Genomic DNA, 18,013 nt, shown 5'->3' with positions numbered 1-18,013 from the left:
ATGATGTGGTTTTCACGCTGTCTATCGTGGCAACCTTAAGCGGTGAACGTGCAAATAAGCTGTCTACTGACGACTGTCTATCTACAAATGGCATGTGTGTGCCAGCACTCGTGACTGCGCCCTTACGCTCGAAGTTCCCAAACGCTGCTCGAGCGAAGCCCAAAAGGCTTCCTTTCACAATCCTACCAACTAAAGACGGGTGGAACATTTTCTCTTTGCTTGAGGAGCCATCGGTGGCAGAGTGGATCTATCGAACTTGCCCTTCCTGCAACGGAGACGGACCGACTCGTATCGCCCATGCTTCAATCACTTCAGTGTCCAGTGGTCGCGCACGTAGAACCTACGATGCACGGGGCCATGTTATCTACTTGAACATTATACGCAATACTGCGGTGACGGCGACAGCAGAAGACTTAAGTGATTTGATTCGTGCCAAAGCGCTTTAAACATAAATAACGTTTTAAAAATTGCGAGATCGTTGCTTGCGCGAATTGTGTATTGGCTTTCCGGCTAACTGATGATATATCTCACGCATATTAATCTACAGCACAATATAAATTAAAATGAATACAAAGAAAATACACAAGTGCTGCAATCAAAACATATCCTTGTTCCTATTAATTGGCTGCCAGTTCAACTTCGTTCTCTCCTTGAGTGGTGAAAAAAGTTCAATTACACATGTTTACATTGCTTAAATAAGTGCCATCGCCGTAATTCAATAAGCTGGCACAAATATTCGCTTACGTAACTCCAATATATGAACGTGCCTTTCACCACGTACAATTTGCACGACGCTTGCACAAAGATAAATCAAAAGGTTAATTTGAGAGCACCAGCGTGGCAAGGCGCAGCCCTAAGACTGAGGGAAACTGTGCGCAATTAGTGGCGAATACATTGGTAACCACCTAGCGCTTTAATTAAACAGGATCGAACAACTGCCAATATATTCACTGGACGGAGCGGTCATCAATAATTGTGTCCAAACAAGTCTGCCTGCGAAGCACTACTTAGTGTTGAATGGATGGCATACTGCCCCTGTGGAACTTTAAGTGTCGGTAAGAAGAAATCTTTCAAGCGTAAGTATATTTACATGTGAGTTGTGCCCCGTCTCGTCGCTCTTTAAGGAACATTCGCACAATTACAGTTGCACGCACGTAGACTATTTCTCTTCTGAACGTTACGTCTGACATTTCTCCGACAGGCGGGACTTTTTCTGTGCCCTCGCAATTCTTGAGAAGAACTTAGTGGTCGTATTTACACAATCGTACAATGGAATTGTTCATATGCTATAAGCATTGATCCAATTTAGTCGCTCTGCAGGTAGTTAGTGAAGCCAGGAGGCCAACGGAAGCAAGCTCTTACGAACTAAAGGTCCCCTAAACCACTCCGAGTTCAAAGAACAGGCGTTTACTCCTTGGCTTCACTACCCCTTCTACACACGCTATCACCTCATCGCCACTTACATCCTAAAAACGCGTCGACAATGTGAGGTTTAATCGTTGGGCCTAGAACAGTTTCGCGAGTTTCGGCTCTACACCTGTCATCTCCACTTGTGCTGTCGAAAATGCGCAGAAAGAAGGGAAATGCAGTAAGCCGATCGCGCTCGATGGCCACAAGGCATAATGGTTGTGTGACTGCGGGGATAATCACTGAGGAATAAGATACATTTTACAAGTAATAGTGCCCCTCGTGCCCATGTGCTCAGATTTGAGCGCATGCTAAAGAATTCTAGGTGGTCGTAGTTTCCGGAACTTTCCACCACGGCGTCTCTCATAATCAAACGATGGTTTTGGGACGTTAAACTCCACGTGTCAGTCATCAGTACCCCTCCTATATAGACCGATCAAGAGCTTATTTTTTTTTTCTCATGGCATCACGTGAACAGATTCCTGGCTTCAGGAATTGTGCTGAAAAGACTGAAGTGCCAGGAGAGAACAACCGCGCACGTTCTTTTCATTCTCAGATGCGGTCTAGAGACGCTCAATAGTCGCGCAAATTGAGCCCATGATTTTTTATTATTTTTCTGGTGTGACTACAGTCAGATAGTAATTGCTTAAGTTAAGAATGAATTACGTAATCATGGTTGCCCTCACAGAGTGGTTCTCTATTTCACCTTTACATGCATCGATACCGAGGTAAAAGGGCGTTTATGCAGCTCATCCGTGTCGACTGTCAGGCGTATTATAGCTGATGCTGTGACTTAGCTTACAAGCAGTGAATCACAGACAAATCTGGTGCTATCGGTCAAAAATTAAAAACATTGGCAGCATATCCACGGAGTGAATGATGGAGAGTGGGGCGAAGCATTCGTCCATCCATTCGTTCTTGCTTCCGTCCGTCCATGCGTCTGTCTGTGTGACCATCCATGCGTCCATCCACCCGTTCATGCGTGCGTCTGTTCGTGCGTCCGTCCCTGCGTTCGTCCATGCAGCCGCTCCTGCGTCCGTTCATGCGTCCGTCCATGCATCTGTCTGTGTGTTCGTTCGTCCATCCATTCAACACTCCAGGTACCACCATGTCGCATATTTTTTTTTTCATATATTCCCCATATAGAAGCACAGCCATCCAGCGGACATTCCAAGGACTAAACGAGAGGTGGCACACGCACACTTTCTTACGGCTTGCGCTTCGTATCTACCTCCCACCTTTAACCACCTCGAGTTCATGGCACTGCGGCCCGACGCTCGCTAAACCTTTCTAAAACTAAGGAGGTTACACCCAGCGAGTGTAACGTTGCAACCCTTTCTTGTCAGATAGTGCTCAATGTACATGCCAATGGCTGCTAATGGGGATCACAGCGTGCGCATTAACTAAAGGTCTAATGCTCCAGTCTCTCATTTTCCAGTAGCAGCCATTGACATGTACATTGAACCCTATTTTTTATTGTTCAACAACGCATAGAAGAAATCTCTCATCGGCACCCCCTTGGAGGTCAAAATGTTATACTTGTTACGTCGTACAACGGCTACGAGGGACGAACAAGTGCCGTTATAAGGAGCTTCGCCCCTAAAAAAAGAAACGATGCTATTCGTTGAACACAAAAATCAAATAGCGCAGATAGTTAGCGGCAACTTAATCGAATGTCAAGAGAAAAGGCGAGATAGAATTAGAAAGCTTGAGGCAACTCGCGTTTGACTCGTGATTCTGCAGAATTTATACAACGGAAAATGAAAGGAGAGAGAGTTATAAGCGATCCCAAAACTGAGCGAGGGTGTAAGTGGTTTCTGTGTCAGATGCAACTGTCACAACACGTGCGAAAATTAATAATCGCGAGAAAGAGAGAGAAGGAATGCAAAGGAGGCAGAAAGGTCAACACGACTACATCTAGTTTATTACCCAACACATGGAATAAGGGAGTGAAAGAGTGAGAGAAAGTGACACATTTCGCAACACACAGCTAAGCGTATACCACTGGCCATCGCTCAATTTCGTTGATTTCAACGACTGCGGGATAGCTTGTGTGGATTTTTGAGCTGACAAACTGTGAGGCTGGGCTCCCAAAATCTTTTCTTCAATGAAATGCTCATCATCGAGTATCTTCGAGGGGCGTTAGAGAGTCAGACGAGGCAGCGCCAGAAGAGATGATGAATTGTCTTTGCGTAGTTGCGGTTATCGCACGTGGACGAATCGGCCATACCAGTGTGATAGCTGGATGAGTTAGGGAAATACAGCCGATACAACATTGCAGCGTCGCGTAAATGAAATTGTTGGTTGTTAAGTAGTAAAACCATGATGTGATTACGAGAGACGCCGTTCTGGAGGGCTCCGAAAATTTCGACTATTCAGGATTCTCTAAAGTGCAATAAAATACAGGTGCACTGGCTTTAAGCATTTTCGCGTCCATCAAGAATGCAGCCGTCGTGGTCGGTGGTGGTGAAAAACATTTATTGAAACTATTTACAAGTGAGAGTTAGGAATGGCCTTAAGGGACGACCGCGTACAAACACTAGGAAAAGTCCCTAGTCCGGGACTCCTTTGACTTTCACGGCGGGTATTCGATTCCATGACCTTCTGGTCAACAGTTGAGTACCATAGTGACTAGACCACCGTAGCGGGAACATTATATAGCGTCACGTCGAGAAACATTGCAGTTGTAGCTGTTGTAACCAATCAGTGTTTCGGGCGATGATTAAAGTTTATCGGAGAATTCCAATACCTTTGCGTGAAATTATGAGTTGTAATGAAGTTCCCTAGCATTGTGTATGCTCTTGACAAGGATATGAGCAGTGCGCGGGCACTATCAGTCAGCGTCGTCGACGAAGTGTTTACCACTGATTCCAGATTGTACCGGCAGCCATTGTAAAACGATGTCGTGTCTATGACTAGTGGTGCCATAACGAATTTGGTTAAGATATGACACGAACTGAAGGCATTTTTCATGTGGTAGACTTCGCACACTTTGAAGGGCTACCTCATATTCGCAGAATATGGCCTATTTACTAAGGATTCCTGTATAAAAACTTCCATTGCGGCTGGAAAAGGGGGCAAGCTAGATGCCTGTATATAGTTATCGTGACGCCTGAGTCCAAAAGCGTTACGATGATCGACAGAGATGGTGCTACAAAGAAGACGCCCACCAAACTTGTCGACGACGAACCGTTCATGTAAACATAAATTCCGTTAGCATACGAAATATAAGGTTCATTAGGATCTGCTTGAGAGCTGCAGATGACAGGTTGGCCTCTTTAGATATCCCAGGCACTTCAAACTGCTCAGGAGGTCTTTTCAGGCACCACTCAGGAGATGGCGTATAGTTTCAGGAGAATTTCTACGAGTTTGAAGGCTCATTAGCCGAAAATACTCCGGTCTTTTTTTTTCTTGCAAGCTAGCTAGGTCATGGTCAGGCGCTCTCGTTATACGACGCATATGCACCCATGGTGTATCTATTGTTATTATGCCGTAATCGGGTGGTTTTTGGCAATGGTAATCACTGCTAAAGTGCGAGCACGCCGACGCAGACACAAAACAAGCTGATCTGCATGTCCATTCGTATCAATCTCAGCCCTTTTGATGGCAGTCTCGTGTGATTATGGATTGATATATCTGTCGTACGAAGCTGCGGAAGACAATCGATTTCGATCCAGTAATTCAACAATAATCAAAATACGCAGCTCACGGTCACTACGATTGCAATCACAAGTCTCCACGTTCCATCCGTATAAGAGTCTGCCAAGTTGCCGTTGATAAATCTTCGCTAAGAAGCCAAGTGACGATTTTGAGATGACCATTAACGCTGACAAGCCCACCAAAATTATTTGATCTGTACGAAACAGCGAAGCAGTTACAGCTCGTCGTAACGTGATGTGACCCAAAATTATCAACACGAAACGTCACTCACTCTCTTTGTCCTATCCTTCACATTCCTCCTCTTCGTCCCTTAGTTCGCTTGCAGAATATTAGCGCCACTTTTTCCATCGTATAGCAAGGGGAAGCATGAAGTGAAAGATGTGGGAGGATGAGGAGGACGATGAAGAAAGAAACAGGAGGCGAAAAGAAAGAAAGACATTAAGAAATGTATAGTGGCGGGATTCGAACCAGCGTACACAGAAGCTAAAGGTCAACGTCTTGACCACTCGGCTATCCAGGTACGCCGACCAAACGAGGCATACCATTCTATATTTGCAAGATGGCCGAAAAGAAGAGTGAGGTTGGAAATACAAAAAAGAGGAAGAGGGAGGGTGATGCTTAGCCCGGGAAGAACGAGGAAGCGAGAAGTAAGTCGAAAGAAATGAGAAAGTGAAAGAAAGAGTGAAATAAAGACAACTGCAGGAAAGGACATAGCGAGAGAGAGAGAGAGATAGAAGACGCAGAAAGCAAACGAGAAATATAGAAGGAGAGCGAGACAAAAATAGGAAATAAAGAAGGAACAAGGTAACACACAGAAAAAAAGGGAGAGAGAGAGAGAAACCAAGTTTGCTTTATCGTATGAATCTCATTCTGTTCATTTCTGTTTGAATTTCACCATAATTTTTGCTTACGTTAGCCGAAAAAATGTTCTATAATATTATGCAAGAGTGCAGCTAGAAATTTGTTCCACAGAGAAGGAAAGGAGGAGGGGGCTCAATTAGCCTCCGTACTTGTTCATGCTCGTGTTTACACGTGTGCGTTTGTATATGCGCATACAAATTTTTATATCTCTGCATGTGGTGCGCTTGAACCTACCTTGGCAACGTTCATGCTGTTACCTTCAAAAGACACTGCTTTTGTTACCCTTCAGATGAAGTTTATAACTTACACTTTAGTCCTACCTTCTCACTGATTTAATTTACCTTCCCTCTTTTCTTTGAATCTCATTAAAGCCTTGGCGCTGTATGAAAGCTCGGAAACCGCACTGTGAAATCCTTGCGGAACTCGAGCTATGTCGCCATTTTACGGTCCGAACTTCTGCCTAACCATGCTTCGCTCTCTCCTGGGCTTCCGGGTATTAGGCCTGCGCATAATTTACGAAGCCCGTACATGCGGTCCAGCAATTAAACCTGTTCCGGCTTGTCCCTTTTTAGGCTAAGCTTTACAAAAAGAACCGACGCTGATGCACCGCCTCTGTTTTCCAAGACATTAGTGTCGGAGATCCGATCAAATCCGTATTTGCCCACAAGTTGCGGCTGCTAGGGCACACGCTAAATCTTGTACAGCAGAAGTTCAGACACCTGCTAAACCTTTCTTTCTTTCTTTCGAAACTTATAATGAAATACTGCTAACATGCACGACTCCGGCTTAGCTTGCACAACTCAATGATTCGTGAAGTTTGTAAAGAATAAACAGGCGAAACAAGTAATTCTGAATTCTGATAAAACAAACTAATCATTGATTTCAGTGATCGTAAAGAGCTTGGAAAGAAAAACTGATCAACATGACAAAATTTTGAGATTGTACGCTTGTTTGACGAAGCGCCGGTAACTTCACAGGTTAATATGCATTCGCACGTGTACTTGCAAGTCTTGGTCTATCCTGATATTCTGTCCGGTTGTTTTTCATTCTGTTTCACGCGAGATATCGCCTTTCTTCACAGACATGACACGTCACAACACGTCTTAAGTTACTCATCTCACAGTCTCAAGTATTGTGTGAGCTTAAGTGGCGTAAAAGCAATTGAATGGTCCTTTACGCAATGGCCTAAACGACTAGAAAGCGAAAGAAGTTTTCCCCTCTTCTTGTTCTTGTTTTTTTTTCTTCAGTAAATTGAGCAGATACCTTCTCGATACAGCCAAAACTTCATCCACCTTACTTGGTGATGTACTTCCTCTGAGATAGGCCACCTTTTGACCACGCATTTACGTCATATAAAAACGCCAGTGCGGTATGAGACTTCATTGTGACGTCACAGATGTCATCATTGCGTCGTTTCTTTTCGACATTCGTGGAGACGCTGGTTGCTTCTCGCATTTGATGAGGCACCTAAGAGCGCAATTTCACCTGAGAATGACAGAAGTCACAAACAGCCACTTCGGTCGAAAAGGAACGGCTTTGACGAAGACGCTGTCGGACTGATTCTCCAGTTTTGTGGTTGGAGTAGCAAAGCTGCTGAACCAATGAGCGACGCAAAGGTTGACGTCGAAACACCTGTAACAATACCACCGAATGTTATCTTACGTGGCCACTTCTGTTCTACCAATGAAACAAACTTGAACAGAAGCAATCGTACGTGTGGTGAAGGGTAGTCGTCTTAGTCGCTGGTGCGAACATCTGTCGGTGGTGGTGGTGGTGGTTGTAAACTTTGTATTTGAAATAAACTAGAGAGTTCCCGTGTGCCTTAGTGGAAGTCCCTAGTCCGGGATGCCATTAGAGATCACCGCTGCCCGGGCGCGTGCCACCAAGGAGTGCTACGCATCCAAGGTATAGAGCAGCCCATCAGGTACTCCTCCCAAGCCTCTCTAGATGGGATGGGGAAGGGGGATGAGAAAGTGACTGGAGTGGCATGGCACGAAGCCACAACGTGAAAGGTGTCGGCTAACACTTGACAAGTTGTACACGTGCCAGAGATTTCCGGTATGAAGTGCCGAGCGACCACTGGACTAAGGAAAGGGTTAGTCTGAAGAAGATGGCGTAGCAGTCGTTCGTCCGCTTTCGCCAGACCGCGTATGGGGCCAGAGTAAAATCGGCTCGAACTGCGATAATAATCTAGAATATGTAGCGTGTTAGACCGGAGTTCCCAGAATCTGACTCAGGACATTGAAGGGCTGTGACCGGGAGGGGAAGAGTGCGGGTAGCGGCGTTTGCCGCTTCGTTGCCAGGAAGACCTGTGTGGCATAGAGCCCTTACTATTCTTACGGAGTGGGTGGGAATATATTTTTGGTCACCAGCCGTGGACTTACTACCAGTCGCCGGTGTGAATGCTGCCGAAGGCTTTTTCCTTAACATCTGAGTGAGCGACAATTTGCCTCTTTTGTCGTACGACCTGTATACACTGGCCTGTGGCCTGTACGTCACCGTGTGCTGCACACGTTGTTGGCGTACAACGTCACTATTTCAAATCGCGGCAGTTCAATCTCTGGTTGTGCGCAAGGAGGCTTAAGACATTTGCTTGGTTGTGAACGGCAAGAAAAAGGTGGAGAAAGGTGGATGTGGTTGAAATTGACAGTTAACGTCAGCACTTTTCCAGAAAAAAGATCTTTTGCGCAAACAGCTCTCCTCTTTGCCTATACAGCTTTATGTTCTTGGAAGATCTTCGCTAGCAGGAGTCTGACTCTTGTGCTATTCCGTTTTTTTTTCAACTATTCCCCACTTTGAACCAAAGGAACCAATACCAAGGCAGTCATGTCACTTGCGACGGGGTTTTATGGTCGTTCGTGTCAAGGTTTCGGGTTGTGTGAATGAGGCGCAGCGACTATTTTAGCAGTGTGCTGTATAAACTTCCCTAGTACAAATTCACTGTGTGGATCCATGCTGCTCAGTGTACACGGTCATTGCGTGTTACCAGAAAAGTAACGGAGTACTCGTACCAGAAATAGAAAAGCGAGACTATCTAAGTATCTATTTCTTTTTATTTTCATTGTATACATAGTTTGTCGACGCTATTGTGACAGCTTGTTTACGATTGATGTGTACGTCTTCGTTGAGCTACATCTGGTAGAAATTCTGCTGATTAAAAAAATAAGGTCCACTCTGTATTTCTTATTCTTTATCCAATTTGAAGCAAAAACATGGTGATAAATTTGGTCGTGAAGAGGACTGCCTACTCCAACAGCATACGCATGTAACGCAACCAGAATCGCGCGTTGTCACTCCAACAACGACATAGTGAATGAAACTGAAACTTAAAGCACTTTCGGCTACTTCATTACAGCAGCTGTAGCTTGCAAAATGTGTCCCCTGAACAAATCAAATGTTCAGGAAGAACAAATAAAAAAAGAACGTGAAGTAGAAAGGAGCAACGATGGATGCCCTGGAGAAAGTCTCTTACATTAACTTTTCACGCCACAATCCATAGCTACCTTGGCAATATCTGCCATCGGCTCTCTACATTCTTTCTGCACGGAATTTATGAAAGGTGCATCTTAAGATAGTGCTTCTTGACCCATGTTATCGAAACGATTTCAGTCGTAAGTTGATTCTTGTAACGCACCTCCAACTTTCTCCTGAATTCATCGATGCGATAGCACAGCCTTTTTCCACAGCCAATGTGCAACATGAAAAAAAAATGGGAGGAGCAGCGTGAGAACCTCAATTGCGTTGTGGAACAAGATATATGCGCTCACTGAGGAGTATGATACTTGTATTCGATGTTTCCAACTTCCGAAGAATACCGCATACCTTTCAGAATGGTATTGCGAAAATTTTCCCGTATCCGACAGGGGAGGAGGGTTTTCTTTTCCCCTCCAGATTCACCATTGCGTGTTTTCTTCGAAAGCATTTCTTAACGGAGGGTGCCATGACCAGTGAATTCACTCGCGTCTACAAAACGTAGTGCCACAAATGAGTATAGTGGAGCTCAGTGGTGTTCATATGCAGACGCTAACTCCAAGTATTGGCTTCGGGACATGCAGGGCTGTGGATTAACAATGTATGCGGCGTATCTTTGAGATGTAAGGTCCGGATTCCGCACTTTTTGATTTCGTACAGATACCTGTCTCTACAGAGTCACATTGTGATTATAGACGATTGTACATAGAGCAAATGGGCACGGCAGTCTTGGGCTGCTAAACAGATGTTTTATAATTCTGGGATATCGTGACGACATATAGGGTCATGAAACGTCGAATTCGCCAACGCAACGCAACCTTTTTCGTGGGAGTGCGTCTACTGTAGCATTGTTCGTTCAGTTGCGAGAGATACAAGATGAGAAAGGTAACAGACGAATATCATCATCATTCAGACTACGCCCACTTCAGGAAAGCTTCTCTCATGTTCCTTCAGTCAACCGTTTCTTGTGCTTGCTACCACAACGTTATACCCTCAAACTTATTGATCTTTTCTGGCCCCCTGCCTTATCTCCTTCGTACGTTTTTTTTTTTTTGCCTTGGAATCTAGCCAGTTACCCATGATGAGCTGTGGTTATCCTGCCTATGCACTACGTGATCTGCCCATGTTCGTTTCTTCTCTTTTGATTTCAACCATGATGTCCATAGCACCCGCCTGTTCCCTGACCCACTCTGCTCTCTTCTTGTCCCTTAAGTTCGCACCGTTATTTTGCCTTGCATCGCAGGCTGCTTCAGCCTCAGTTTTGGGTGAACCCTTTCTTTTTAAGCCTCCAGGTTTCTGCTTAATAGGTGAGTACCGGTAACATGCAGGTGTTGTATACCTTCCTCTTGGGTCATAATGACATACTACCATTCATGATTTGAGAATGCTTGCCAAATGTGAGCTCCCCCTCCCCGTCTTACTTTTATAGTTATTTCACTTTCATGATTCGGCTTCGCGGTTACTACGTGCGCTAAGTCTCCCTATCATGTAAATTGATAATTGACCATGTTTCTTTTTCGCTGAAAGCTAATATTAGTTGTAGACGTTTCTCAACCGAAACCAAAATGTGATTATCAAAGGATGCAGATGGTGAAAATTCAACAGAGAGAATTTTCACCATCTGGAGGAAAGCCCTAATGAAGGGCTTCGGAAATTTCGGCGACTTTTTTTTTTACGGTGCACCTAAATTTAAACACATGGGCCTCAAACGCTTCGCCTCCAGTGGAATGCGGCCGCAGTGGCAGCGCTGGGAAGTAGGTGTATTTTTTACAACTTCCAGTCCAACATGGGAGGCGAGGGGAGCGCGATAAAATATAGTGTATGAACTTCTCAAAACCTGACTCAAAACTCGCTATAGTTTCAGGGCAAGCTGAACATACAACACGTACTGCAGGCATTTCAACCTCTCTGGGTGGATCTAAGTTATTGCGCAATCCTCGCGCCAGTGCGTCATGACGGTGCGTGCGTTCATGGCGCGCGTACGATCCGGGTTCTCAAAAAACCGCCGCACTTTTTTTTTTACTCTCGTTCGTAATCGCTTCCTTCTCGCCATCGTTCTAGAGAAATACGCGCCCAGTCACCATCAGTTCAAGGACTACACGCACGGAGAATTGCGTGTCTCAAGCACGCGACGATCGGCTCGTACGAGTTGCCTGACGCACGGCCATCCGTGGAGTCGTGACGCGCTGGCTTTCGGTCGAGCTGGGCTGCCTTTGTTTATTGGCCGGTGGTATACCGGTACGACGAACACGAAAACAGCACGTGCCCGCGTTGTCTCCGCTAACCATCGTGGTGTTGCAACTGTCGTCGTGAGTTTTAATTTTTCATAGTGCTCCAGACGGTCGTGATTTCTCACTTATATATTTCTTTCTTTTCTCTTTCTTTTCTTTCGAACGTGCGCCTGTTGGACACGGGCACGTGGTTTCTCTGGATGGTTATGGTGTTCGAATACTTGAGCTAACCTAATAACCTGGCCTTTCCTTAGTATACGGCCCACCGCCACTGATTACCGCCTCCACTTTCGCCTCTTCTTCTTGCTTCTTTATTAGATTGAATGCCGTATAATTCTGCACTATCCTCCCTTACTGCCACTATAGACCACTTTCCGCCTCGAGGCGAGTGCCTTCTCGTGCTCAGCCGAGATCCCGTCATTCTTCGAAGTCCTCTAATTGATCTCAGATAAATGAGGCGTGCGTCGTTCTTCAAGTGCCATGCTTATCGCCATGGGAGCGTGCAAGCAGGGGGTGGTTTTTAATACTTCGTTGTTAAACAGCATTATGATCATAAGCGCCTTAGTTGGAGGGGATCGGGCAGAGTAGGGAAGCGCGCGGGTGAAACCTTGCCCCGACTGATGAAAAAACCCTGCCCATGCTTGTGCCTATATCGGTGCGTGGGTGGAGATTGCTTAAAACTTTCTCGCGCTTCTGAAACTTTTTTTCGCGAGCTTTTAGGAGCGCTAGGAACACGCTAGTGTATGCAGGTGGCACGATAAACAGTACCTCCTGGCGTAATATTTCTGCACTAACCACTGCATAAGAAACTATTTAAATATACGGAAATTGAATGCTTTCGGCGTCCATATTGAACGCACAAATAAATAGCAGACTATGGGCATATCTTAACTCAAGAATACGAGAGAGATAAAGCTAAGTGACTGGGGAAAGCGCCCTCTGCACTTTGTTTATTTTGTGGTCAGCATCACCACCAATATTTTTTAATAATTTTTCTTACCTTCATCGCGGTTAATATTGTGTTAACCCTCAGGTTAAACAAGCTAGCTCGGTTGGCTACCCTACACAGAGAAATAGGGAAAAAGGGAAGAGTAGAAAAGATATAAGAAAAAGAAAAAGTGAAGAGGGAATAAACAGCTAGTGAAAACGCACACAACACGAACACGCGATGGTAGTTGACAGACGCTCATGAAGTAAGGATGCTTTCAGGTAGCTCAGTGGGGGCGAGGAGGGGGAAGTGTTTACGTATGCATCATCATTGAATGCATGGCTCATGCTGATTGAAGAGCTCAGTCTATTGTTTGATACGCATGTGGCATTCAATTCGCGTTCATGCAATGGTTTAAAAGTAAAGGCCTTGCATGTCAAAGAAAGAATTACAATGTCTTTGTGCAGTCTCTTCCACACAAGGTCAACTTTATTATAAATTCGCACAGCTGTTTCGAGCAAAGTATTTTTATAATGTACCACTATGCGGTGCCGATTTTACTCACACTCTCAAATGTCGAGCTAACTAACCAATCATGCAAACTGGCATACTGGTCAACAAGGTCGTTACATTGCATTATTATTCCTGATAAGAATTTTTGATCGTGTAGATTAGCCATAACCACACTAGGTGCATGCATGTCCTGAATTAACTTTTTTGTGTAGAGCTCGCCATTGCTCAGGAGGCTATGTACATTAGCGTTTTTCTGAGCAAGATGGCACATATCTTTCGCTGTTAATCTACATTTTCTGCTTAATTCATGGTCAGCATCACCGTCAATATTTTTTACCTTCAGTATGGCTAATATTTGTTGAAACACTCAGTATGTTAGACGCTTCAAGCCCCTCGCAGATCATATTGCTCATTGGTTCCAGTACTTATAGTCTTATGCTGAAATAAATTGCCTCAAGTATTTCCGCCATACAAAAGTGCGCTGTGCAGAGATATCACATTGAGTTGTTTGTACTTCGGCCACAATTCTCTTGAGAATATAAACTCGAGCTGCGAGAGACACCATAATACCACCACTAAAGGAAGAATGAGCGGGACGTGCATTTCGGATGTCCCAAGACGACATAACCATTCTGGGAGTACTGACAGGGTACTGGTCATGTCATGATGTTACACGTCATCTCCTTGTTACAGGAACTGGGGGACCCTTAATCTTCGCCTTTAAGAGTTGAACGCGATAGTGAAATCCGGCTAGTGCGCCCTTCAACCGCTAAGTCTATACTTATTATGTTTTGTCACACACACACACACACACACACACACACACACACACACACACACACACACACACACACACACACACACACACACACACACACAGACACACACACACACACACACACACACACGCACGCACGCACGCACACACACACGCACACACACACACGCCCACACACACACACACACACGCACACACACACACACACGCACGCACACACGCACACACACACGCGCACGCACGCACACACACACACGCACACGCGCGCGCGCGTCGTATTTATAGTAATGCAGTGATTGTGCAGTGTGGCCACTTCCCTCTGCTCGAACGGTGCTCTGCGCTGTAGTCGAGACACTTTTTCACAATCTCTCACAGTTGGCAGACAGACACACACATGTCACACACACACGCGCGCGCGCGTGCGAATGGTACATAGAGGTTTTTCATCTAAAGCAAGAGTCGCATGGCCTCCAAGATACGCGCCGCGCGCTCGCTATCTCAAAGGCTTAAGAGTCTCACAATGCTTCACAGATGGGAGTATATTATCGAGCGTTTGCTGTTTGCTTGATCAACGCCTTTGGAAAAGCGTGATATGTTTTCCGCTAGATGGACATAGTTATCTATATTTAGAGATGTTTGAAAGTTTCTTTGTGTTCTTAGCGCCGATAGCTGCACTATCCCAGCCTTTTTCGACCTAGTTTGAAGGCCTCCCAAATGCGCCTACAAATCGCCGAATGGGCTCGTTTTCGTCTTGACACCTGTCGAAAAAAATGCGTTAAGGAGACTTTCCCACTACTTGGCATTTATGTAATGTTTTTTCTCCAATCTACAGCAAGTAATATTGTGGCTTTGTATGAAGTTTAAAGAAAAGAAGGTTTTAACATTGAACTTCATACGGGAACCTTGCCAGTAAAAACGTGGCTTGAAGAGAGAGGGATGTATGTACCATGGGCAAGCAGCTGTCTCCTGTGTAACAAACCTGAGACCATTGAACAGTTATTTATTGATTGTAAAATTGCTATTTTTTTTTGGGACATTTTACAGAGGACTTCAAAAAAATTTACCTCTTACTCCATATGAAATTCTTTTTTGCCTTGTGATAGTTCTGTGCAAAGTTTGGATGCTATATTTTTACTTGGTCTTCATTTGGTTTGGCGTTGCATGCTATCGTACAGACACTGTGATGCAAGAGTTCTATCCATTAATGAGTGTTTCGTGGAAGCTGTTATAAAAGTGCGAGATGTGTATAAGACTGCCGACTGTGTTAAAAATGTAATATCTTTGTTTGATGCGTTATCACATATGAAACACGTGTGACGGTAATTGTCAGATTAGCTTGACCTGTAGTCAAGAAGGTTACGAAGGAAAAAAAACATCGTGGCTTTGTGGTAGGACACCCGCTTGCCATGCGGACGGCCCGAGTTCAATACTCATTGAGACCAAAAATTTTATTCTTTATTGTATTTGTTTATTTCTGGATTTTTCGCTCACAGACGATTTATCGCTCACAACCAAACGGTGCCGACGCCGACAGCGGAATTTTCGCAACACGAGCTTTCTAAAGCCATCACGGTAAAAAGGAAGATGCGAAGGAGAGAAGCAATGATAGGGCAGAGACGAACCATGTGCGGAAGGGTGTTTCATTTCGACTAACGCAAAACCTGGAAAGGGGCGAAGCATTCAGTGTTTTGAGAAATTTCTTTGATGAGGCATTATATAGTGCAGCTAAGTCTGAAACCGGGCATGTAAGGAAGGGTGTTTCTGTTCACCAACGTCGTTGAAAAACTGCGTCATAATGCGTCTTCCTCTTTTCTCCTCCACCTCTACATCCCCGGTTTCAGATCTCTACGGCATGTCAATGAGGGTGTTTTTACCTCCACTAAGATAGCTGTCTATTTGCTGGGCACAACATTGCCTTTTTCATTCTTAATTGGCTAGTGGCGAGTTGGGGCATTTACTCTATTTTTGGGGCACACATTCATTGCAGGGTAGACCATGACTACACGACACACCGAGAACGACACTATTCGCCAACATGCCAAGATCCAAAGGTGCTGCGCGCCCGAAATGTTAACCAAGCACATGCTCGGCTGGCTGCGCTGCGCCTAATTATAGTTGGTGGAAACAAATTTTGCTGAAAAACGCAGAAAATACTGGAGCAGGCTAACATAAAATAAGGTTTTGCCTTTGTAGCGTCTAACAAGAATAGTCGGGGGAAAAGTAGGGCTTACGTGTTTCCGTGAGACTAATAATAACTGGCTTGCAAGAACTATCTCGCGCATATTCTGTCCGCGGTAATATGAGGCTAACGAGCATCTTTCAGGACTAAAAATGACACTCGTGGTCTAGAACTTTCGGAAGGTATTGTATTAGCCTATTAGCTATAGGCATCTCAGGTAATTTGATAGGTGCCCACTCGAGACAAAGTTTCGATATTTCTTTTGACACATTCCTTCAATATGTTTTGAGGTGGAGTATTTGACTCATTGAAGAAGCGACAACGAATTCTGAGCTGTCTTATAAAATCAAAAAGCGTCTACATGCTGTACAGAGAGGCGTAGAAACACCAGGAGACTCGCTCGCTGGATTTCGTGCCGACCGGTTGTGCCCCCGCGATCTCCGACGACAGTGCAGCTCTGGCTGACTGGGCTCCCCCTACGCCATCTCCTGACGCCGACAAGAGCTCTCGCCGAGTGGTGCCCCATCCTCGTACTCCTGCGACCGTGTCCATCATTCCTATCTCCTCTTTACTTCTTTCGTTTTCTGTCGTTCGCTGTCCCTGCGCCTCGCTCTCTCCTTCCTGTCCCTATCTATTTACCTTTTAATCCTATCCTTTTAACCCTCTTTGACCCCATCCCTCGTGAGCTACTGTTGAGGTATCGCACTCTGATGCAAACAGTGACGGGGCTCACTTTTCTCTTCTTTTCTTTTTAAGAATCACATAAGAAGAAAGAAACGCCAGTAGTTTGTTGTTCACGTTGCCTTTCTGTCTTAATGTTAACAAGCCATTACTAGTCGACGGATAAATATATCGATGTTCATGTCTTTGCAAATGCATGTCACCAATGCAGCACCAGCTACAATGTCAGGCTTTTTTTTTTCCCTAGCTTCGGATATTCTTGAGTGATGAATACTAACCTGGTTGTTTCAGAGAGTTTTTCTTCCTTTCCAAAAAGCGGCTCCAGAGTCGTTGAAAGTTGGACTGTTCGATGACTGCTTCATGGCTTCTCGAATCAGGACCTATAATTAGAAAGTTTTTTTTAGTCATTAAGACACTCATTGTGCTTTTTGTCTCTATATTAATATCGAAATAATAAATAATCGACTTCATATACTGCATTGATTTCCACGGTGAGATAGTCAGTGAACAGGTCCCTTGCACTTCCCCAAATCGACAAGCCTCGACACAGCTTAAAGTGTTCGTACATACCGTTCACTTTCATCTTCCTTCTTTCTCTCTTTTATTTCCTTTGCCACGATTACCTTGGTGCAGGGTCGCAATGTGAACGTGTGCCTACGTTTTCATACTTGCTTATAGCTTTCTCTTTGCAGTCACTGCCTGTATATTCACGCGGGAGACTAGCCCAGAAGCCGTCACTCACGCTCAGCTATTGAGCAAATGTCCCAAATTTTTAACAGTGACGTTGTTTAAACCATCATATATAGAAATGTGCAGGAGAAATCGGCCAAGTCTCCCTACTCACCCCTTGTCGACGAAAAATGTAGAAGAAAACTATCGTTATCAAGCGGGTATGCGCCACATAAATGTGCACTAACACCAAGTTTAACCTTGATAAAGCCAAGTTCAACCTAATGCTAATACCAATGTCAACTTCGATAGATCCAAGCTTCATCTAGGCTCACCAAGCTTAATCACGACACCGCGAAGTTAGCGTCCAACGTACAGCTACAACCAACTCTGGCCTAGCCGCAACTATAAAATAAGCAGCACGTAAATCTAGGAGAGGCGAGAACGCTTGATTTCAGCGCCAGGTTCGGTATCCGAAGTTTACGCATCCTTGTACAACGGCAAAAAATTTGACCTTGAGGCAATATTTAGCGGAGATGTTGTGTCCTCCCATCTCATCCTTGTGTCACTTTGCGCTAAATATTGCCTGTTGGAGAACTTTGCCGAGTTTTTAACTGTCTGTGGTTAAACCCGAA

The 18,013-nt window shown here is 44.8% G+C and overlaps 2 protein-coding genes across 2 annotated transcripts in view; one reads left to right on the top strand and one right to left on the bottom strand.

The window, feature by feature from the left end:
* The window catches only part of LOC142804425 (UPF0764 protein C16orf89 homolog), a 92,672-nt gene that overhangs the window by 23,341 nt on the left and 51,318 nt on the right, over window positions 1-18,013 (top strand). The window lies entirely within an intron of this gene.
* LOC142804399 (uncharacterized) overlaps window positions 1-18,013 on the bottom strand; it is a 57,184-nt gene that overhangs the window by 34,617 nt on the left and 4,554 nt on the right. Inside the window, exon 2 of the mRNA XM_075891110.1 lies at window positions 16,988-17,089. Within this exon, the coding sequence (XP_075747225.1) occupies window positions 16,988-17,089 (102 nt within the window). The remainder of the gene's footprint in view (window positions 1-16,987; window positions 17,090-18,013) is intronic.

This window comes from Rhipicephalus microplus, chromosome 1 (assembly GCF_043290135.1).
Source record: "Rhipicephalus microplus isolate Deutch F79 chromosome 1, USDA_Rmic, whole genome shotgun sequence".
Lineage (NCBI taxonomy): Eukaryota > Metazoa > Arthropoda > Arachnida > Ixodida > Ixodidae > Rhipicephalus > Rhipicephalus microplus.
This window is presented reverse-complemented; position numbering and strand designations above follow the sequence as displayed.